Source organism: Schistocerca piceifrons, chromosome 4 (assembly GCF_021461385.2).
Source record: "Schistocerca piceifrons isolate TAMUIC-IGC-003096 chromosome 4, iqSchPice1.1, whole genome shotgun sequence".
Classification (NCBI taxonomy): domain Eukaryota; kingdom Metazoa; phylum Arthropoda; class Insecta; order Orthoptera; family Acrididae; genus Schistocerca; species Schistocerca piceifrons.
This window is the reverse complement of record NC_060141.1, coordinates 607,542,635-607,566,868: the sequence shown is the minus strand read 5'-3', so window position 1 is coordinate 607,566,868 and position 24,234 is coordinate 607,542,635. Positions and strand designations below refer to the sequence as shown.

At 42.3% G+C, this 24,234-nt stretch overlaps 1 protein-coding gene across 1 annotated transcript in view; it reads left to right on the top strand.

The window, feature by feature from the left end:
* The window catches only part of LOC124796359 (retinol-binding protein pinta-like), a 127,999-nt gene that overhangs the window by 68,162 nt on the left and 35,603 nt on the right, over nt 1-24,234 (top strand). The window contains exons 2-3 of the mRNA XM_047260514.1: nt 20,377-20,536; nt 21,871-22,027. Coding sequence (XP_047116470.1) covers nt 20,398-20,536; nt 21,871-22,027 — 296 coding nt within the window. The 5' untranslated portion in view covers nt 20,377-20,397. The remainder of the gene's footprint in view (nt 1-20,376; nt 20,537-21,870; nt 22,028-24,234) is intronic.

Here is a 24,234-nt window from a genome sequence, read left to right as displayed (position 1 = left end):
GTTATTTGTCTGTGCCCCTTCCTTCCCTTTAAGCATGCGTTCATAGAATTATTCGCAGTTGTTATCCTTTTAAGGTCATACACATGGTTTTCTTCCGTTGTGTTTTGCTAGATGATTCTTCCTTGAGATGTTTTGTTATCATCGTTCTGACGAACCACCGTGCTAGCTGGTGACATATAATGCTTTGATAGCCTTTCGTGACTGTTAATTTGCTTCCTTAAATTTTTTGAAATAAATTTTAAAACTTTAGCGCAGCTTAGAAGCATGCTCCTTAACTTGAAATTTTATATAATTAAATCCTTGTTTCTCCTTTTCTTCTAGAAAATCTGATGAAGCCTTAATCAGGCGAAACGCTTTCTTTGTCTCGTTATATAACTACGGAAACCAGTTGCTGTACCCGTCAGCTCATCGTGGAATGGAATAAGCTTTACCAAGGACAGAGTTTTGGCGCAGCGCGGCTCGTGCAGTGTGGAGGGCAAACCACGTTCCTCTGAGCAACAACGAACAAGTTCTGAGCAAGGTCGGCACTAGAACTATTGATATTTGAAAAATACCGGGAATCTCCTAGATCGATAATTAAAAAGTGTCATCATACACTTCTTCAATCTCTTCCTCATCTGCTGAGCTAGTTGGTATATAAACTTGTACTACTATGGTGCGTGCCGGTTTCGTGTCTATCTTGGCACCGATAATGCGTTCACTATGCTGTCCATAGTAGCGTAGCCGCATTCCTACCTTCTTCCTCATTATTAAATCTACTCCTGCATTATCCCTGTTTGATTTATAATCCTGTATAGCTTGTATTCACCTGACCAGAAGTCCTGTCGCTCCTGCCGCCGAACTTTAATAATTCTTACTACATCTAACTTTAATCTATGTCCACAAGTTATCGATATTTCGCTCTACCGGCAAAAAAAAAAAAAAAAAAAAAAAAAAAAAAAAAAAAAAAAAAAAAAAAAAAAAAAAAGAGGCAGCAGCACATTGTAAATAAACTATCGGTTTTAGATCTGTATATTTAAGTATTGATTTATTATTAGATATTCTGTACATCAACAAGCTGGCAGCCTGCCTATCCCCCTTAGAAAACGAATAAAAGGGAAACGATAGACGTTCATGCTTGGCGATAACTACTTTGCTAACAATGGTAACTGCATGTAAATGGCACAATAAAAAGTGTCCGATGGGTCCGTCGTTCGATTTCGTTACATATGAGACTTGTCTGGAACACTTTATTTCCACTTCCCAACTTTATTCATTTCTGCAAAAGCCAGACGAATAGCAGTCAAAGCATCAAAATAGCGTGGTAATGTTAAACTTCACAGTTTCTGTTGGTAGCGGCGAGCGCCGATTTTGTCAGCACTTCTCACAGACATCTCAGACGTCAGCAAAGACCAGTCATGTCATTTAGATTTTTGTTCATCAGTTTCAGAAACTGTTCTTTGAAGGACGCCGATTTCAAGAAATAGCGCACTAGTGGCGTTAAAATGTTATTTTTTTTTAACGTAGTTGCTGTGCTATTTCTTCACATCGGATATCTTGTTATTCCATTGAGACCGGCAGCCCCCAGTGCGATCGGACTAATTCTTTGTGCCCTCTATACTTGAGTCACACAGACAAAGATATAGACTGGACTTGGTGAAAGCTTAAAAAGTAGTAAGACTCCTGCACACAGTCAAAGTAAAATTATGTTCTACTACAATTTCAAATATTTACTAGAAATTGTGAAAAAATTTAATATAAAACAAGGAATATCGTCACTCGACACTGCCATTTCGGTTTAAATAAGTCGATACATCGGCAAAACGTTCCTCTGATAAACATCGGTATCATTTGGAAATCATGTTGATGTATCGACAGCCGGCCGGTGTGGCCGAGAGGCTCTAGGCGCTAAGGTCTGGAACCGCGCAGCCGCTACGGTCGCCGGTTCCAGTCCTGCCTCTGGCATGGATGTGTGCGATGTCCTTATGTTAGTTAAGTTTAAGTAGTTCTAAGTTCTAGGGGACTGATGATCTCAGATGATAAGTCCCATAGTGCTCAGAACCATTTGATATATCGATGTCCCCATATTTTATCAACAGCCCTAGTCGCCGCATCAAAAGAATTTTGTTTTCGTCCTCGGTGCTGTATGGGCGTCGTTTCTCATTTTATATTTGTCCTCAAGCACGGTATCGATGTTTAAATTAAAAAAATATCCGTGATAAACTTCATCCTTGTTTAACCAACTTATATGTTCTAATCTAAGTTGGCCTTTACATCATTTCCGATCAATTCGCATCACGTAAACTTTCTACGACCACCAGTTTCGATAATGTGGTTCTTTTCATACAACTGAAATCTTTCCCAAAATCCACAAATGCAACTTCAGTTTCTAACTAGATATCTCTACTCATTTTTACTAGCTACTGGAAAATAAACACATCTGCGGAGTGACGTCCTGCCGAATCCAATATCGTACTTCCAAACTGAATCTGTTCGTCTCTACGGTCTCTTTACAATAATATTTGAAAGTAGTGTATATTGGACATGAAAGATGCAGTATGGACCTACACCTGTCAGTCGATAACTTTCAACTTGGTATTAATTTTTGTCAGTGATATGGTTAACGTTAAGAGTAGTGCGATGCTCAATGGAAATTCATGTATTAAACAATCGTCAGCAATGGGAGGCTTCTAATATTTAGCAATTTTCTTGACACGTGGTAGGAAAGGTAATTACGAGGCTTCCATATACGTCAGAACCTGTGCTTTGTGTCTACTAATGAAGTCTGTTAAGCACGTGACCCACATACTGACGACAGACAGAACGTGATAGATGTCGGTTTGCATGAAGCACATTAGGGAAGTCCGTAACACGCTGCCGCTGCAGTCTTTCTCGTTAAGAGAACAAATTAGCTCCTTTGTCTCCAAAACTAATGTACTGCAAGTTATCAAGTTCTTAACGTCTTCGTTACCTGTTACAAACAACAACTGTTCATACAAGCATATGTCGCTTAATACACTCCTGGAAATGTAAAAAAGAACACATTGACACCGGTGTGTCAGACCCACCATACTTGCTCCGGACACTGCGAGAGGGCTGTACAAGCAATGATCACACGCACGGCACAGCGGACACACCAGGAACCGCGGTGTTGGCCGTCGAATGGCGCTAGCTGCGCAGCATTTGTGCACCGCCGCCGTCAGTGTCAGCCAGTTTGCCGTGGCATACGGAGCTCCATCGCAGTCTTTAACACTGGTAGCATGCCGCGACAGCGTGGACGTGAACCGTATGTGCAGTTGACGGACGTTGAGCGAGGGCGTATAGTGGGCATACGGGAGGCCGGGTGGACGTACCGCCGAATTGCTCAACACGTGGGGCGTGAGGTCTCCACAGTACATCGATGTTGTCGCCAGTGGTCGGCAGAAGGTGCACGTGCCCGTCGACCTGGGACCGGACCGCAGCGACGCACGGATGCACGCCAAGACCGTAGGATCCTACGCAGTGCCGTAGGGGACCGCACCGCCACTTCCCAGCAAATTAGGGACACTGTTGCTCCTGGGGTATCGGCGAGGACCATTCGCAACCGTCTCCATGAAGCTGGGCTACGGTCCCGCACACCGTTAGGCCGTCTTCCGCTCACGCCCCAACATCGTGCAGCCCGCCTCCAGTGGTGTCGCGACAGGCGTGAATGGAAGGACGAATGGAGACGTGTCGTCTTCAGCGATGAGAGTCGCTTCTGCCTTGGTGCCAATGATGGTCGTATGCGTGTTTGGCGCCGTGCAGGTGAGCGCCACAATCAGGACTGCATACGACCGAGGCACACAGGGCCAACACCCGGCATCATGGTGTGGGGAGCGATCTCCTACACTGGCCGTACACCACTGGTGATCGTCGAGGGGACACTGAATAGTGCGCGGTACATCGAAACCGTCATCGAACTCATCGTTCTACCATTCCTAGACCGGCAAGGGAACTTGCTGTTCCAACAGGACAATGCACGTCCGCATGTATCCCGTGCCACCCAACGTGCTCTAGAAGGTGTAAGTCAACTACCCTGGTCAGCAAGATCTCCGGATCTGTCCCCCATTGAGCATGTTTGGGACTGGATGAACCGTCGTCTCACGCGGTCTGCACGTCCAGCACGAACGCTGGTCCAACTGAGGCGCCAGGTGGAAATGGCATGGCAAGCTATTCCACAGGACTACATCCAGCATCTCTACGATCGTCTCCATGGGAGAATAGCAGCCTGCATTGCTGCGAAAGGTGGATATACACTGTACTAGTGCCGACATTGTGCATGCTCTGTTGCCTGTGTCTTCGTGTCTGTGGTTCTGTCAGTGTGATCATGTGATGTATCTGACCCCGGGAATGTGTCAATAAAGTTTCCCCTTCCTGGGACAATGAATTCACGGTGTTCTTATTTCAATTTCCAGGAGTGTATTTTTCTCAATTTGATCGCACCCTCACAGATCGCCTTCATTAGCCTTTAGTATGTGTTTGAAACTTTTTCATAACCTAAAGGATGAGTCTGAGGTACTTGCTAGGCTGATTAAAATTCTGCTGCTGGCGGTCATATAATAAATAAAGTGAGGAATGCTGGAAGACAGGTTATTTGCTTTGAGACGTATTCAACACTTCATTAAGTGGCACTTAAACTTAGTGAAGTAAAGGAAGGGTGGAAAAAATCCAGTTAAACAGTGTAAGAAAACACTATTTGTAACCAATCCTGTTTTCAATTATATCCATAATGTTTCGATTTCCGAAAGAAAAAAAGTGTCATTACTAAAAGACAATCGCGGCTGAAAGTTACATAGGTTTTCTGGACTCACCGTTCGCGAAATTAGTTCTATGTGTCTTTGACGAGGAGGTGACACCTACATGATACAAGGATGCCGTTTACTTGAGAACTTTAGGCCCGACATGTCTTGTTATGGATGAACCTCTAAATTAATTATGAAAGTATATTTATGATGAACCATTTCATTAGACGCATTATGTTTGATGGAAGAGACAACTTCGTATAGTTATGAATGGAGGGTTTGGGGAAAATAGATACCAGTGTGTCAGCCCGTAATAACGGGCTGGTGTGCTTTTATCTTTTCACTGATAGAACTCTAGCGGAGTTTAAATAACGTGGGACAGCAGTTTCGGACCAAATATGATCATTCTGTTCTATTCGTCCCCCTCCCCTACTTCCCACCCCCTCTTAATTTTACGAATGTAAATAGCATCGTTTCATACAGACGTCAAACCCTTTCTTGCCCTTGTGTATCTGTTGATATTGTTCTGAAAAGAAGTTACGTCCAAAATTCTTCACATCCTCCTTTGATTATTTGCAGTGAGAAATGAATACGACAATTGCTTAGATGGAAGCTGGAACAATCCGAAACCTATTCCCAAAACAGTCAACATACGAGTAATCTATTAGATTACGGATTACGGATTGACGGAGACCACTTCCAAGGGACAGTTGCACAAAAAACTGAAAAATCTAGGTTTACAACAATGGGACAAATCAAACAACCCTGTTTACTTTCCTACATCCGGGGAACACATTTATTTGCTTCGTTCACCCACAAACAGAAATATGCAACACCCGTTTCTTGGTAAGTAATCTCACATTTTTAATTTCACAAATTTTCACAAAATGAAGAATCTCATCTACGTTGATTAATCCATTAACAGTACCACTGAATCACATTAGTTTAATGCTTCGGCTTCCAGTACTCAGATTACGATTTCAAACTTTGTAGCTTAAATTTAGATAATATGTACCAATAAAAAGATCCTAAAATACAGTACAGAGCAAAATTCACGTGTAATTGTCCTTGTGATTCCGTATAAACAAGTTTTTAACGAATGAAGAAAATATTACTTTTAAGTGTCGTAAATAATTAACTATTCTATGGGCTCTTCGGCGTGCAAATCAAACAGGAGATAGCTTCATTAATGGAAGGAACTTGAAATGTATTCTATTTATAAATAACGGGTCAAAAACAGTGGAAAACCCAAGCTTTGCTACATGCAGTAAAATCTTTGAGAGACGTGGTTCTCAATCATAAACATGATGCTCATATCTTTAAATTTAATTTTTTTACTTTTTCCTAATTTCTTTCATACAATATCTTAAACCATCCAGAGTAGTTACATCATGTTGTTCGTGTCATTTTCAATCCTTTTCCATATACACAGAAGAAACGAACAGAGCACATGTCTTCATACACCTTTGGAAGGAATATGAACAATCGAACAAAAATCAGTGCTAATGTTTTATGTTGTCATAATCCCTCTGAAAATAAGAAGTAATTTGGTGTGTTGAACGGAATGGATAGCTTACTTCCTACAGAATTCAGGATATTTAAGAACGACAGAGAGATGGGAGAGAGGAATAATAGTGGAAAGCACTGAGCAACGCGAAAATTGGGATACAAAACGTTTCATAATTGTTGGGGAGATCCTTTCTATAGCGGACAGATGAAAGATATGTAGGATTTCGCACTAAATCCTCCAACAAAAGGCTGCAAGTCGGAAAATGCAGTACGAAATTTAGCTCAAGTTTGGCATTTGGCAATCACATTTTTTTAACGTTACTTACCGTAATATGTTGTATTTTTATGAATATTTTTATGAATTAATTTTTTATAGTTGTCATAGATGAGGAGCTGTTTCTTTTTAAAGATAGTCTTCTTTTTTATCTGCATTTTATTTTCCGGGTAATTATAATTAAACTTTCCCTATTTAACACCTTATAACACGGAAACTAATTACCATACGATTGCCAAACTTGGTAGGATTAATTTAAAGGACATGGGGACGAGAAATAATGCAGAAAGCATTCAACTGAAACACTTTTAATGTGCAGCTACAGTACATCATACCATTACATACCAGTATCATTAATGCTACAAAAGGGGCTCGATATGGCGCCCATCAGTGTCCAGAAGAGTGTGAAAGCGCAGGATAGCTTTCTTTACAGTAGAACGAAGCACACCCGTAGATACGCTGGCTACCTCTCTTTATATGCTGCACTTCAGATCAGCAAATGTGTGAATGTTCCCCCGGTAAACCCTGTTCTTCAGGTAGCCCAACAACCAGAAATCACAGGGAGTGAGACCAGGTGATTGTACCGGCCAAGCATGTGGAAACGATATGCTGATAATTCGATCGTTTCCAAATGTGTTTCGGAGAAGCAGGTGAACTTCACGGCGATGTGCGGTGGGGTCTCATCTTGCAATGAAAGTGTTGAGTTCAAAGCGTGTCTCATGTAGGGTGGGTATGGCATGCTGGCGAAGCATGTCACGGTAACGATGACCACTCACACTTGCACGTCTTTGGTCATTGAGCGCCAACCTGTGAGCAGGTGCACTGCGACTGGTCATGTGTGTGAGACTATTAATCTAGCTGACAGATCACGGCACCTGGTATCCATAATTAGAACTGGACGGTGGCGCTGTGATGCATGCAAATCACGCACCCCGTACTCTGGAAATTAATTGTACCAATTTTGGTACTCGTACGGTAATTAGTTTCCGTGTTATAGCGAATTAAATAGGGAAAATTTAATTATAACCATCCGGTACTTCATGGTTTACCCATTTCCTGGATCTTTGAAATTTCTTGCTTCTCTTTTTACACTCTCATCTATTCGATTATTGACTATTTCTCTGATAATCTCACTTGTGCTGAATATTGAAACATCGTCCTCTTTGTGTATTGTTACCAAAGTCATTGCATTGTTACAGTAATTCTGTATGAACTATCTTTGCTTTTTTATTTTACTCTTGTGTGTGATTTCATCTCATATTTCAGTGGGCTCTGAATGGTGGCTTACACAGATTAAATTTTAGCTATAGACGTCGGAAGCTGTAGAACGTAAATCCACGCTATTTTCCCCGGCTTCTTCTACTTAGACTACTTCTTCTGCTTGTCGCTTTACACCTTTAAACTTCTCCCCAACTATTTTCATCTTCAGCAGTTGGCTTGACACTGACGTAAGGTAATGTTGTGTTGTTACGACGAAGGAGATTCCCCCGCTTTGTCGTTATTGGTTAAGCGTTGTAGCCACTAACGTACGGAAACAAATGCATAACAAGTCTGAAACGACCTACTAGTATTCATAACGGCCACGAGACGTCTTTCCGGAAGTTATTTGTTTCTTGCGGAGACCGGTTTGATAGTCATTTCCTTAATGGCTGGGAGCCGCGAATCCGGAAGTCTGTTTTCTCTGTAGCAATCAAAATAATGAACAAATGAAAACTATGCCTTCATAGCGCTGGAGCATATTTCAAACCTCCTTTTTCACATCATTTCTTAGCTAATTCCTAGATACAAAGTTTAGGATTAAGGTCCTGTTGAAAATGAAGTCATGAGGGAAGGAAAAGGAGTCCAGTTGAGGAATGGTGAAGTAAGGAATCTCAAGCTGATTAGCTAAAGGAACCATCCACGTATTCGTTACCTGATTAAAAGAAGGATAACCAGAAATATCGTTATTGATCATTCCTTTAACTACTGCACCACACCATTTACAGATCGCTGCCAATAGCGAGTAAGCGTCATCTTCGAGATATCTAAGAACTTAATAATGTGTAATTATATAAGAGAATCCGTCACAAGAAAGGAACACTTTTCTGCTTGACACAGAGCTACACTTCTTGGCAATAAATTTGTATTTTTGTCGATTTAATAACGAACGTTAGAGGGCAACTTAATTTGCAACAAATTTTTCCTTCAACAGTCCTTCTCAACTATCGGTTGTCGTATTGTGCCTGTTTAATACTAAAGCATCAACATCATTGAAATATTCTTATTTTTGGACTGTTTATCTCGAATGTTTTTACAGAACTGGTTTGTTAGGAGTCTGATTAACAATTTCGGAATGGGTTGTTGTTATTGTTGTTGTGGTCTTCAGTCCTGAGACTGGTTTGATGCAGCTCTCCATGCTACTCTATTATGTGCATGCTGCTTCATCTCCCAGTACCTACTGCAACCTACATCCTTCTGAATCTGCTTTGTGTATTCATCTCTTGGTCTCCCTCTACGACTTTTACCCTCCACGCTGCCCTCCAGTACTAAACTGGTGATCCCTTGATACCTCAGAACATGCCCTACCAACCGGTCCCTTCTTCTAGTCAAGTTGTGCCACAAACTTCTCTTCTCCCCAATCCTATTCATCACCTCCTCATTAGTTATGTGATCTACCCATCTAATCTTCAGCATTCTTCTGTAGGATCACATTTCGAAAGATTCTATTTTCTTCTTGTCTAAACTATTTATCGTCCATGTTTCACTTCCATACATGGCTACGCTCCATACAAATACTTTCAGAAACGACTTCCTGACACTTAAATCTATACTCGATGTTAACAAATTTCTCTTCTTCAGAAACGCTTTCCTTCCCATTGACAGTCTACATTTTATATCCTCTCTACTTCGACCATCATCAGTTACTTTGCTCCCCAAATAGCAAAACTCCTTTACTACTTTAAGTGTCTCATTTCCTAATCTAATACCCTCAACATCACCCGACTTAATTCGACTACATTCCATTACCCTCGTTTTGCTTTTGTTGATAATCATCATATATCCTCCCTTCAAGACACTATCCATTCCATTCAACTGCTCTTCCAAGTCCTTTGCTGTCTCTGACAGAATTACAATGTCATCGGCGAACCTCATAGTTTTTATTTCTTCTCCATGGATTTTAATACCTACTCCAAATTTTTCTTTTGTTTTCTTCACTGCTTGCTCAAGATACAGATTGAATAACATCGGGGAGAGGCTACAACCCTGTCTCACTCCCTTCCCAACCACTGCTTCCCTTTCATGCACCTCGACTCTTATAACTGCCATTTGGTGTCTATACAAATTGTAAATAGCCTTTCGCTCCCTATCATCTTTTTACCTACTTGATCCTCTGTTACCTTCACTACTTCATCCCTCAAAGCTACCCATTCTTCTTCTACTGTATTTCTTTCCCCCATTCCTGCCATTTGTTCCCTTACGGTCTCCCTGATACTCTGTTTCAGTCAGTTTATCCAGGTCCCATCTCCTTAAATTCCCACCTTTTTGCAGTTCCTTCAGTTTTAATCTACTGTTCTTAACCAATAGATTGTGGTCCACATCTGCCCCTGGAAATGTCTTACAATTTAAAACCTGGTTCCTAAATCTCTGTCTTACCATTATATAATCTATCTGATACCTTTTAGTATCTCCAGGATTCTTCCATGTATACAACCTTCTTTTATGATTCTTGAACCAAGTGTTAGCTATGATTAAGTTGTGCTCTGTGCAAAATTCTACCAGGCGGCTTCCTCTTTCATTTCTTACCCCCAATCCATATTCACCTACTACGTTTCCTTCTCTCCCTTTTCTGACTACCGAATTCCAGTCACCCATAACTATTAAATTTTCCTGTCCATTCACTATCTGAATAAGTTCTTTTATTTCATCATACATTTCTTCAATTTCTTCGTCATCGGCAGATCTAGTTGGCATATAAACATGTACTACTGTAGTAGGCGTGGGCTTCGTGTCTATCTTGGGCACAATAATGCGTTCACTATGCTGTTTGTAGTAGCGTACCCGCATTCCTATTTTTTTTATTCATTATTAAACCTACTCCTGCGTTACCTCTATTTGTCTTTGTATTTATAACACTCTATTCGCCTGACCAAAAGTCTTGTTCCTCCTGCCACCGAACTTCACTAATTCCCACTATATCTAACTTTAACCTATCAATTTCCCTTTTTAAATTTTCTAACCTACCTGCCCGATTAAGGGATCTGACATTCCACGCTCCGATCCGTAGAACGCCATTTCTCTTTCTCCTGAGTACGACGTCCTCTTGAGTAGTCCCCGCCCGAAGATCCGAACGGGGGACTATTTTACCTCCGGAATATTTTACCCAAGAGGACGTCGTCATCATTGAACCATACAGTAGAGCTGCATGCCCTCGGAATGGGCTATTAGACTGAGGAGCTGTTCTTGAAGATGATACACGTAATGCGAGTCCCAAAAGCGCAGTTAAATACGAAAAATCTAGAAAGAGCACAACATAACGTTCAGTAACGACCATTAAAGGTGTGCAAAATAAGTGAGGCCAAGTAAAAGAACACAGTGGATGTTACATAAAGAATTGTGAAAAACTGTGTGGAAGATTGATGCAACATTTGTTGAATGGTGATTAAATTCAAACGGAAAAACGTATTTCTGACCGTGTTTGGAATTTTCAAAAGAATGGAACTGGTTGTATGTGTTGGTATGCTACATGGGATGAGATACACAATGGCTCCACCGTTACATGACAGAAACGAATCCATATGTGTGAGTATGTGGCAGTATAGGGGGAAATTGATCCGATCTTGCAAAAATTTTAGGATCATTTCTTTCGGCAATGAAAATTGTTTATAGTTTAAGATTACCCTGTAAATCATAAAACAGTTTTTGATGAATGTTGTTAAAAACTTCTGGACCAAACTGCTGTAATACGTTATAGGTGGTAACAGAGCAAGATTTAAGAAAAATAAGACTCACTATTTGATCAGAATTATTGTCCGTAAGAAAACTGGTTCGGTATCTTTTACCTTTCTCCTAAGGGCTAACGGAATTCAGGAGAGCAAAACATATTTATTGCTATAGCGTCAGTAGGTCCGACTTGGCACCATTTTGGGTATGTTAGTGCTGGGATGAGAAACATTGAGAAAATGCCTTGAACTCAAATAAGACTGCCCCGAAAAATAACTACATTTTTATCTAAATACGAAGGACTTCCACTGCGCGTCCCGGATAGAGGCGGGGGATGAACTTTCAGCGACACAGTAATCCCGCTCTTTAACTAGAACGATTTCAAATTGGACACATTCAATGGAGTTAAAATGGAGACCACTCGTATATGCATCAACAAAACAAAGTTCCTCGCTGCTCTGGCACAAACTGTTTGGAGAAGGAACTGCATGACTGAATGAGTATTTAATTATACACATCCGACTGATGACCTCAGAAGTTAAGTTGCGTAGTGCCCAGAGCCATTTAATTATACAGATCAAAGACTGTTTGTTGTGTTAATTCATTTATTTTTTTTATTTATTTATGCATTTATTTTACCTGGCAAGATTAGGGCCTTCAGGCCCTCTCTTACACCTAACAAGGCATACTCAGATTGAACGAATTTCAGTTTCTACAGAACATTAAGGACATATAACGTGTTATACAGTATTAATGTTAAAGAAAAAAATAGAGATTATAACAGTAGTACAATGATAATTATAAAAGTCAAAAAAATAATTATAACGATCAAGAATAATAATAATAATAATAATAAATATGTTATTTACTTAAAAGCAACTATTATTTCATCTTCCGGGTGCACCATTGCACGTATATCTACATGATGTAACCAGCATCCTTTAGTGCTATTGTTATCTCACTAGAGTAAGCTGGGGATGTCAACAAGATATTTTTGCAGTGATAGCTAACGTCGACAGCAGTGATAAAGTACCTGAAGAAAAAGTCGTATTTGCTACGAAATCGATAACAAGGAGAAAACAGGTCGTATGAGAATAGCCCTCGTTGTCCGTAGTAAATATTTCACAGCTGACATTTCCATTCTACTGCTATGGAGGCAACAACAAGGACAAGTATTGTCAAAGAGTATGCTAATGCTGGATTTTGAACGCTTCCTTCGCCTTTACACTAGACGCACGGAGCGAACGAGTAGCAGGCGAGCGTTGCCCCTGGTACGTGCGTGAGCACAGACGGCAGCAGCCAGATCACGGGGGGGAGGGAGAGAGGGAAAGGTCGTTAGTCGACCAGGAAGCGGCGCGGGCCGCACTGACCTTGTGGCGCCGCCTTCCTAAGCCCAGCGTCCCAGGCGCCGGGTACCAGTAGCAGCGCCGGCGCAGCCCACACTGGTCGCGCCCCAGCAGCAGGTAGCACGAAGCAGGCGTTAGCACTCTGCAGCGCCCTCTCCGGCTAGCTAAGCAGGCCGTCTTCCGCACACTGCAGCAGTAAGTCTGTCTCCGCTTCCAGTGGTTCGCTAAAAATTTCATTGCTTTGTTTCCTAGGTATTATAATTCGTAATGACCTAGATTTAAGAAAAAAATTTATTGCACGCATATGTGAGTTAGAAGTAGCGAGACTATTAAGCGAAGTGACGATACTTTACTCATGTTTAGTAAACTAAACTACGTTGTGGCTGTAAATGTATCGAAAGAATGTCGATACTAAACTATTGGGTAGCATAGCAGCAGGTATTGTACTCGCAAAGCTGTGGAAAGAGAATTCTCGATCCTTTGCTTATGAGTATTCCAGTAAAAAGTACGTAGGAGCGGTATCAACCGAAAACTATCGATACTTTACTCACGAGCGTTATGGTAATGGACACCGTATTCGTAAAAGTATAGAAGGAAAAGCATTGGTGTCTTAGGGCAGGACGATGAAAGGAGCTCAGTGATTGTGTTATAATATTTTTTTGGGGGGGGGGGGGCAAAGTCACTTCTTATGATGCCATCGTAAGAGCTTTCGGCGCTGACAGTGGCCATCTTCAGATCCTGTTCATTTGGTCAACAAATGCTCATGTGCTGTCAAACTTTTGGTCACGAAATGCCGTTTGAAGAATCTGAGGATTGCCAGCAACGGGGCGAAACCAATTATGACAGTGTCAAAGAAAAATATTGCACACACACACACTTACGTATACACGAGGGTTGGAACTGTAATGGTGGCAACTATTTATTTACAGCTCGTACAAAATAGATACGTGTTTCAAAGTCTTACTGACTTTCAAAGTAGTCACCAGCATTGTGTATAACCCATTGCCAGCAATGTGGAAGACGTAGAATACTCTTAGCAGCAACAGTTGTGTTGACAGTTCGAGCGCCGCGGTCTATTGCCCGACGAATTTGTAGCAGTTCTGAACGAATGCCGTGAAGTGTCTCCTTCAGTTGAAAAATATAGTTAAATTGCGGATAATAATTGACTTAACCCTCGTACATTGGCCATAGTTACCGAAAGTTAGTTTTAACTAGAGATTTTTTGTAGGCTTAGTGGTATTGTTCTTTACGTCCGTGATAACTTGCTCTCCCATTATCTTATAGCTTGACATCGAATTCTTTGTGCACTCCGTACCACGGTATAATTCGAGTGTTTTACTTACACGAATAACGGTGAGTTACGTAAACTGCCAGTCAAGAGAAACTCCTGACCAGTTGGAGAACCAACGGCAGATTTAGCGTTTTTAAGCTGACAATCGATAGACACCAAGACATCCACTATTCTGTATGAGGAATCGAAATTTGAAAGCGTCGCAGCAAAACTATAGGAGAATTCTAGCCAGGAGACGCCCTGCCATCTCTACTCGTGTTTTGTACACAATACTTTCCACATGAGCTCACATGGATACATAAAGTGGAGTCATATCAAATAAATCAGTTGGCCACGAAATCGGTCTTACACTTGCTGTCCATCTATCGGGTAATTTTGGCACAAGCGTTCACGAGAACGATGCTAAAGTGTACTGGGGATTCATACGTGCCAAAATATCAAGTGGGCTTTCTTGTAACAACAGTTAGGGGTAGGAATCAATTAAGAATATGTCTGTGTCAATGGTCCTTCATAACTGTAGCACTAGAATCCTCAACAATCCCCAAATTTTTGTGATTATTGAGCATTCCCTGATTCATGAAACAGACTTCGTCCAAAATGAGTACAACTGCACTGGATTAACGCAGCACCATGTCTGAAGTCAGTACTATCTGGGCTTGGTAGCTCCCCCAGGAAATACTGTGCTCAACGTCGTCTTTTGTTGTGCAACGTATCAAACAGTGATGGAAGGCTACTTCTTCCAAGTCATTTATCTATAGAAATCACCATCCTTTTCGATTGTTATTTTGTGGTACCACTGTTTCCCTTACACACTGGAACTCTCTTGCAAACAACGTGTGACTGTGTGTTGGAGCCGGCCCGGGTGGCCAAGCGGTTCTAGGCGCTACAGTCTGGAACCGCGCCACCTCTACGGTCGCAGGTTCGAATTCTGCCTCGGGCATGGATGTGTGAGATGTCCCTAGGTTAGTCAGGTTTAAACAGTTCTAAGTTCTAGGGGACTGATGACCTCAGAAGTTAAGTCTCATAGTACTCAGAGCCATTTGAAAAATTTTTGTATGTCGGATATCTCCTACGTGGATACCTGCCCCGCTAAAATGTCTCAACATTTCCACAACTAACAACTGCTTACGGGTGCCTGAAAGTTCTGCCTGCTAGCTCTCTTGTGATCAGGTACAATGACGATACGCTAAGACTAATCGGCTGTACACTGCAACTTGTGAACGCAGATGGCAGACCACTGAATCAGCGACTAATGTGATTTGGTATCACAAAGATGTTGCCCAGCATTAAAGTGACTATCTCAAGCCGGCCGGTGTGGTCGAGCAGTTCTAGGCGCTACAGTCCGGAACCGAGCGACCGCTATGGTCGCAGGTTCGAATCCTGCCTCGGGCATGGGTGTGTGTGATGTCCATAGGTTAGTTAGGTTTAAGTAGTTCTAAGTTCTAGGCGACTGATGACCTCAGATGTTAAGTCTCATAGTGCTCAGAGCCATTTGAACCATTTGACAGTTTCAATGTTTACTAACATTCCATATTACCTGATAAGTAAAATATTAGTACGCCACCGCAAATGCCATACACTGATCGCGAAAGTAACGTTGCTGAACGTATTCACGAGTATAGTAGGGAAATGACGAAAGCTGCTGATTTATTTTCCCACCGCTACATTGTCTGCAGTAAGAGCATTGTAGCATATCTGGATGTACTAGCGTTTACTACTAAAATGCACATTTACTGATTTAATTCAAAAAAACACTATAAAAACTGCTAGTTCGCGATGAGATCAATGCAGTATCGCCGCTGACAGCTGACGCTACAAAAGCTGATCGATTTAGTGAAAGTAACATGGTAAGCTTAAGTATTACAAAATAAATCTCTACCACTATGCATTTTAATGAGTCATTCTACTTCTAAAACACTCAATGAAAGATACTGAGGGCATTCATTATACTAATGTGTAATATTAGAATACTACGACATTTTTAAAGAGTGGGAGGCGAGCTGCAAGCACATGTACGAGTATAAACCATGAAGTGGTGGGTCAGTCGGTAGAAGCTCTTTCGAAATGTAACTTTGCTTTATTGAAATGTCGCTTCTACACCCGTCTGAAGCTCTCCTGTGAGCTGCAAACCACAATTTAGAAAGAACCACTAACGAGTTGGTTTCTCTGATACTGTGCGTTACCGGCACTGACCTAGGTCGTTACCTGGCCCCTAGCCATTACGAGAGTGACAGCCGCATCCGGGAAACCTATGCCGGCATAAGGTTGCGGAACCAATAGTCAACTCACTAAGCGAGACGCCAACGAAACGCGACGGCAAACAGCTTAGCTGGAGCGATTCGAGAAAGGATCCCATTGCGGTATGGGAGATCTTGTTTGTCTGAACGAAGACGAAACAGAAAAATTTCGTCCTCTTTAGTAAGGCCTCGAGACACTCTTGGTGAGGTAATTATAGCTAACTACTCTGTTGATGCAGATTGTGACGTCAAAAAATTTAGCGTGACACATTAAAAATGGAGACCCCAAATGCAAATCATGGAAATGACGACAACATGTGTTTGGAATGTACAGTATTACGTCGGTAGAAGGAAAACCTAACCGAGATCTGTGCTACAAGGAAGGAAACGTAGGGTATGACAGTCTTTCGACGAATACGTCATTAGAGAGAGAGAGAGAGAAACAGACTGAGACAACCGCCAGAAGTGGAAGATAGTTGGACCTGTCGAAGAAACAAACCCGGCATTGGTCTTAAGCGATATATAGGAACTACCGAAAACCTGTGCCTTGCTGTTGTGCCACCCCACTTTGTATAGTTATATGGTAGAGCCCACACCCAGATCGGAAATTTATTTATTTAATACATTAATTGTGACTATCTAAATACTAAAATTGAGAGTGAAATCGAAAATATACGAAGGACGCTCAAAAGTTTTTCACAGTCGTCTCTAATTTTTTTTGTTTTTTGCAAGAGGAGAACTAAATTTTTTCGAACATATTTGCAAAATTTAGCTATACATTGAGCCTACCCAGTGTAACCTCCATCAGCTGTGACGCATCTGGCCCAACGTTCTTTCCGTGATGTAAATACACTTTGATGAAATTCTGGGATTGACTTTTACACCACTTCTTGACACAGGAAATAAGGTCCTTCTCAGTATCAAATGTTTCACCGCACAGGTGGGCCTTCAGACGACCAAAGAGGTATAAATCCCAAATCCGGACTGTAGCGAAGATGAGGAAGAATTTTCCAACCCGTTTTCCTGAATTTCACCTGCGTCATAAGGGCTCTATGGGTTTGGCATTGTCATGGTGTAGTCTGATGAGCTGACCCTGAAGCTGTGGTCTGTGGGTCTTGGTGGCACGTCGCAGCTTGTCCAATGACAAACATTAACGGTCCTGGTTATTTGTGGAGCCAGATTCCAAAAAGTCAATGAAAATGACACGACACGCATCTCAGACGAAGCAGGCCATCACCTTTCGGCCTGCTGTGTGTGGAAGTCTTGGTTTCTTCAACCGAGGTGAACCCGGATGATGCCACTCCATGGATTGAGTTTTGCTCTCGGGCTCGGACAGAAACATCCATGTTTCATCCTGTGTAATGACGCCGTCAAAAGACTGTTTCCACTCTTCAGTAAAGGTCTTCATGAGACCCTCGCACACATTCTTCCTCATCGTTTGCAGTTCTCTTGTCAATAATCTAGGCACCCAACGTGCACAGAATTTTAATTACCCTAGTGACTGTACCAGTATTACCACACTACCCAATAACGAGTCGTTTCAGCAAGCTGCCGTGTCGTCACACATCTGTCATTTTGGATTATTTGATCACTGGTCTCCTTATTCACATCACTCACTGCTGTCGATGGTCTACCACATCGTGGATTGTCCAGTAGAGAGAATTCACCTTTTTAAAACCTCTGCAACCATCGCTGGATACTGCTGCGATCCACTGTGTCCTCCCACAAACAGGGAGCAACTTCCTGTGAATCGATGTGGCAGAGTCATCGCCGGTCTTGAAGAGGAACTCCATCACCGATTGTTGTCGCAACCTGACATGTGCTTCACTGTCGATTATGGCTCACCAGTAAATGAAAGAGAATACTTTCATATACCACCCTATAGCTAAGCGTTCCAAGTATGTTCACCAAAATTTCATTCTCCTCCTGAAAAACATAAAAAAATTAGAGACGACTGTGCAAAACCTTCTGAATGACCTTTGTAGAAGGATATTATAGCAAACTACATCGCCTGACAAAAAAAGTAAGCACCTAGAGAAAGTGGTCCAACGTCTATGTAGCTTCGCGGACGTACACGCCATCGGCAAGTTTGTAAATGATTGGAGTTGCAAATTCCTGTAACAGAGTAATCAGGGTGCAGTAATGCTGTTCGTGCCCAGTGTTTTTACTAGGATGGCTAGGTAATATAAGAGACGCAAACCGAGATAGATGTTCGGTGATCACTGTGGAGGACACTGAAAGTCACGCACTCGTATGAGACAGCGTTATCAGTGCCTGACACAGTTTGAAAGGTGTCCTGTTGTGGGTTTCCATTTCACCGGCTGGTCGAATCGTGCGGTATCAAGATGCATGGGGTATCCGGATGTGACAGTTGCCCAGTGCTGGACTGTATGAGGACATCAGGGCAGACATAAACGTTACGGTCGACCACATCTGACCATCACACATATAACCCGTTCTCACCTCGCCTGTGACCAAAGAACCGATGATGGACTTCCTGCTATATTCTGTGTCATCCCACAGCAGTGATCGGAGATTAGCAGCTGCTGGATTGATTGGTTTGGTGGGAGGGGACCAACATGGTAGATGGAGTAGGAACACCGACCCATGCATGGCAGCAAAATCCCAAGCCCTGTTCCAGATAGAGCGTGCGCTGGACCAACCCGGACGTCATATCCATCCCAGTACGAGTATCCAGGAAATCAAAGACCAGTTACAACAGTTCTGAGCCGGCTTGCCCAATCGAGCATGCTTGTAGCCTAGACGGGTGCAAGTTCTTATTGATAAGCGACCTCGTACTGCGAAGTTCTTTGTAAATTTGACTTGTTTTTTTTTTAACCTCTGAAAAAATATCACATCCTCTCCCAGCCAGTGAGGTTTCATTTAGTTCAGTCTTACACTTCTGGGTGCTTCACATTTTTTGGCAGACGGTGCATTTTGATACATATGTAAAATATGTACCACAAAATTATCCAGCAGGCACACGGGCATGTAAAAATAGTGTCAGAATAATGAACAGCTTTAACTACAGTTCAAGATACGAGAGATAAGAATCTATTCACTAAATGTTAGTTCACACATTTAAGTAAGAAGGATACTGAAGGGATATGGAATGTAAATGAAAAATGCAATAATCAATGCAGGAATACCCTTTACTATATGTTCTATATATCTTCGGTGCGTCATACAAGAAACCGGCTGACAGATACATTCCAAGCACTTTGTACGTAGCAGCAGCGAAGGTACCACTAAGTCATGCTTTTAGATAGTAACGCACAAATTACCACACTAGGGCAGTAGTCAACTGCTGAGACGAAACATTCCAACGTGTATGCCGTCTATAGTTAGACTAAGAGACAAGTTACAGTCAACACTAAACAAACAGCAGCGTTGCAAATAATTGCCGTCGATCATCTGGAGATTTATAACCAGTACATTACCCGTCTCTGTAATGGAAGATACTGAAGCACTGAGTGGTGAGGCATTAGAAGATAATGCAAGCGCTATCGACAAATTTCAAAATTTACCTCTGTACATTCTGACACCCGTTTCTCGAATACGTAATTGCAGTCGAGACTACCATGATTTCAGATAATCAGAATTAATTGTACAAACGGCTCAGCTGTATCAGTCTTAAATCTGTAGAATGGATTAATGTTGTCATCAGTGGTGCAGATTGACAGATATGCTGATCTCACTTCATGTGTCCGCTACATTTTCAGTAGAGAAAGAGCGCACAAATTTGTTGGACACCTGAGATAAATTTCATGCCCTGACACATCGATGTAACTTCTGACGTGACGATCACATTCAACTGTCACGGCAGTGGCGGAACTGAAGTTGAGCGGACCACTCTTCGATAGCACAGTAACACCAGCAATATCCTACCATACGCTAACATAGTTTCCCTAGGATAAACTTAAAAATGAGCATGGAAAACGTGTAGATACCATTTGACTTGTCCTCGGACAAACCTGTCCATTTCACATGTCGTTGATCCACTCTGTAAGAGCAACTTTCCGTCAGCGAAACTAATTAATAACGTTTATTTTCTGAACAGCTGAGACGCTGAACCTGCAAGATGAAGACTGGACTCCCTACTCCGGAGCAGGTGGCCTACGTGCGGAAGCAGTTGGGGACCAGCGAAAACGACATCAGGGTGGCCATCATGGTGATACGGAAGTGGCTGAAAATGCAGCCGCACTTACCACAAAATATAGGTAACTAGCCTAATCTGATCTCTCTACACACATCGTCATCAACATCTGTACCAGGTGCGACCCCACAGGCACGAACACACTCTTGTATACTTTGTGACTTGGAAACAAACAGCCTCAGAAGGTCAACTTGACGAATTTCTTGTCTCATTTGAAACACGTGCTGTATCAGTTCATGATGGCGGCTGGCTGGAGAAAACTATGGAAGTATATGTCTTTCCGTGGCATCCAACACATTCTCTATTGGTGATAACTCATAAGACTGGGCAGTCTAGTCAAAGTTTTGCAGTTTCCTCAAAGCATTTGTGAAATGTAGACTGACATGTTGCATTATCCTGCTGGAATGCACCTGTTCATGAAGAGTATATCAACAGGGGTTACCATTCTTGCCACATACTGGCGAGTGCTCCCTTCAGTAATTACGAAATTAGCCCTGTTGTTTTACCCATAGAGCCCCACGTCATGATTCCAGGAGCTGATGGACCTCGTGAATCGCTACGTCTTGTGATCTTTCACAGGTTGTACACGGACGCGTTGGCGCCTATTTCGCAAACAGAAACAGAATCAGACCTCGTCGTCGAACAACGCAGAAAGCCGCTGTGTCTCTACATCACACGAGTCTCTGTTGTCTGTGCTATGTTGTCACTTATAAACGATTCAAATGGTTCAAATGGCTCTGAGCACTATGGGACTCAACTGCTGAGGTCATTAGTCCCCTAGAACTTAGAACTAGTTAAACTTAACTAACTCAAGGACATCACAAACATCCATGCCCGAGGCAGGATTCGAACCTGCGACCGTAGCGGTCTTGCGGTTCCAGACTGCAGCGCCTTTAACCGCACGGCCACTTCGGCCGGCTATAAACGATTCATGTCATTTTGAGGTCTCAACTCAGCTTCCAGTAATCTGTTGCCTAAGATTCGTAGTGACATGATTGTAACCTCTGCTGAGATTTCAGGTAGCGTCTTTCGTGTAGTCCTTAGAATCAGATGGAAAATCATACGATCGTTTCGTGGTGGGGTCCATCTGTATAAAAACTTATATACTCTACTGAATGTTCGAATCAACATAGAGATTTTCTACAAAATAAACAAAACTAATAGGCAAAAAATATATATTAGACTCGTTTTTAATGTTTTTATTTCCAAGACGTCTGACATCATCTTTTCCACGACACACTACTCTGTGATACGTCTCCTCATTTAATGTTATTCCCTTTAACACTGCATATGTACAAGAAATTCAAAAAACTAAATTCAGTTTAGATTGGACTGAATTCTTCATTCTATAATCACTCTAGTTCACATGTATATGAGCTGCATGTATTTCATTTACAGATGACGCTCGGCTGGAACGCATGTACATCAACTGTAAGTGTAGTTTGGAGCGTGTCAAGACCTCCGTAGATGCCTACTTCTCTCTCAAGAACAGATACCCAGAGCTGCTCATGAACAGGAATCCCAGGGAAATCATAGGAGTATGTAAGAAATTCATGTAAGTATTGTAGTTCTGATAGGATGTTGACCATTTTCACAACACTTCTGAAGTGTTTTATCGTGTTAGAGCGATGTGCACTGAGTCATCTTATCTAGATATTTAGTTCCCACCGAGGCAAAGAGAAATGGATTATTTTGCAGCCACTATACTCGTGTATTATTGTAGCGTAATACCGTGCAGAGGCATTAAAAGTTCTTGTTTTTGTGTGAAGTATGGAAGACCCCTTTACTTTTCTTCCTGTTTTGATTCCCTAGCGCAGTTTAGTAGTGCTAGCAATACTGTGGCAATTACTACAGCATCTTTTCGTTTTGGCTATAACAGACCATGCACTTGTAACCCAAGAAGAAAAAACCTCGTTAGCAAAGACGTAAGAATTAATAGACCTTCATCGCAGTTAACAGAATTTTGTTGCAGTATGTACTACTTCTTTTGCATCTTGTCGAATGAAAACCGCATTCAGCTGTTTGCGGTTGACATTCCACAACAAGTACTTTGACAGCTGCGGTTGCCCTGAACACAATGTTGTTTGCAACTTCTTTTGCAGTAGACTTATATGTATGCACTATGTGATGACTTACAAGTTCGCGGCGCCCTCCATCGGTAATTCTGGAATTCAGTATGTTATTGGCCCACCCTTAGCCTTGATGACAGCTTTCACTCTCGCAGGCTTACGTTCAATCAGGTACTGGAACGTTTCTTGTGAAATGGTAGCACATTATGACGGAATGCTGCACTGAAGAGAGGTATCGATGTCGGTTGGTGAAGCCTCGCACATGGTTGGCGTTCCATAACATCCCAAAGGTATTCTATAGGATTCCGGTCAGGAATCTGTGCAGGCCAGTCCATTACAGGGATGTTATTGTCGTGTAACCACTCAACCACAGCCAGTGTTTTATGAACAGGTGCTCGATCGTGTTCAAAGATTCAATAGCCATCCTCGCATCGCTCTTCAACAGTGGAAAGCAAGTAGGTGCTTAAAACATCATTGTCGACCTGTGCTGTGACAGTGCCACGTAAAAGAACAAGGGGTGCAAGCCCCTTCCATGAAAATCGCGACCACACCATAACACCTCCGCCTCCGAATTTTACTGTTGGCACTACACACCGTGGCAGATGACGTTCACCGGGCATTCACCATACCAACAGCCTGCCATCGGATCGCCACATTGTGTACCGTGATTCGTCACTCCGCTGTTCAGTCGTCCAATGTTTACGCTCCTTACACCAAGCGAGGCGTCGTTTGACATTTACCGGCTTCATGTATGGCTTATGAACAGCCCCTCGACCATGGAATCCAAGTTTTATCAGCTCCCGCATAACTGCCATTGTACTTGCTGTGGATCCTGATGCAGTTTGGAGTTTCCGTATTATGGTCTGGATAGATGTATACTTATTACACAATACGACCCCCTTCAACTGTCGGCTGTCTCTGTCAGTCAACAGACGACGTCGGCCTGTACAGTTTTGTGCTATACTTGTCCCTTCACGTTTCCACTTCACTATCACATAGGAAACCTAGGGATGTTTAAGAGTGTGGAAATCTCGCCTGCAGACGTATGACACAAGTGACACCCAATCACCTGACCAAGTTCGAAGTCCGTGAGTGCCATGGAGTGCCCCATTCCCCTCTCTCACGATGTCTGATGACTACTGAGGTCAGCGATACGGAGTACCTGGCAGTAGGTGGCAACACAATGCATCTAATATGAAAAACGTATGTTTTTGTGGGTTTACAGATACTTTTGATCACATAGTGTATGTTAGTTTGCAGAAGTTTCATCCATGAAGAAAGTTAATTTACAGGTAAACTAAAGCCATAACCCGAAGTAGTAGATCTCTACATCACATCGTTCTTATGGAGGTGGTTTCCTTTGCCTTCTTCCAACTTTCGCACTGGCATACTCAGCCAATCACTGACAGAGCAGAGTGTAGTGATTACTAACAGGAAGATGGTTCAAATGGCTCTGAGCACTATGGGACTTAACATCTATGGTCATCAGTCCCCTAGAACTTAGAACTACTTAAACCCAACTAACCTAAGGACATCACACAACACCCAGCCATCACGAGGCAGAGAAAATCCCTGACCCCGCCGGGAATCGAACCGGGCGTGGGAAGCGAGAACGCTACCGCACGACCACGAGCTGCGGGCTAACAGGAAGAATTCCTACTGACAACACAGGACTGAACACCGTACTTTTCAA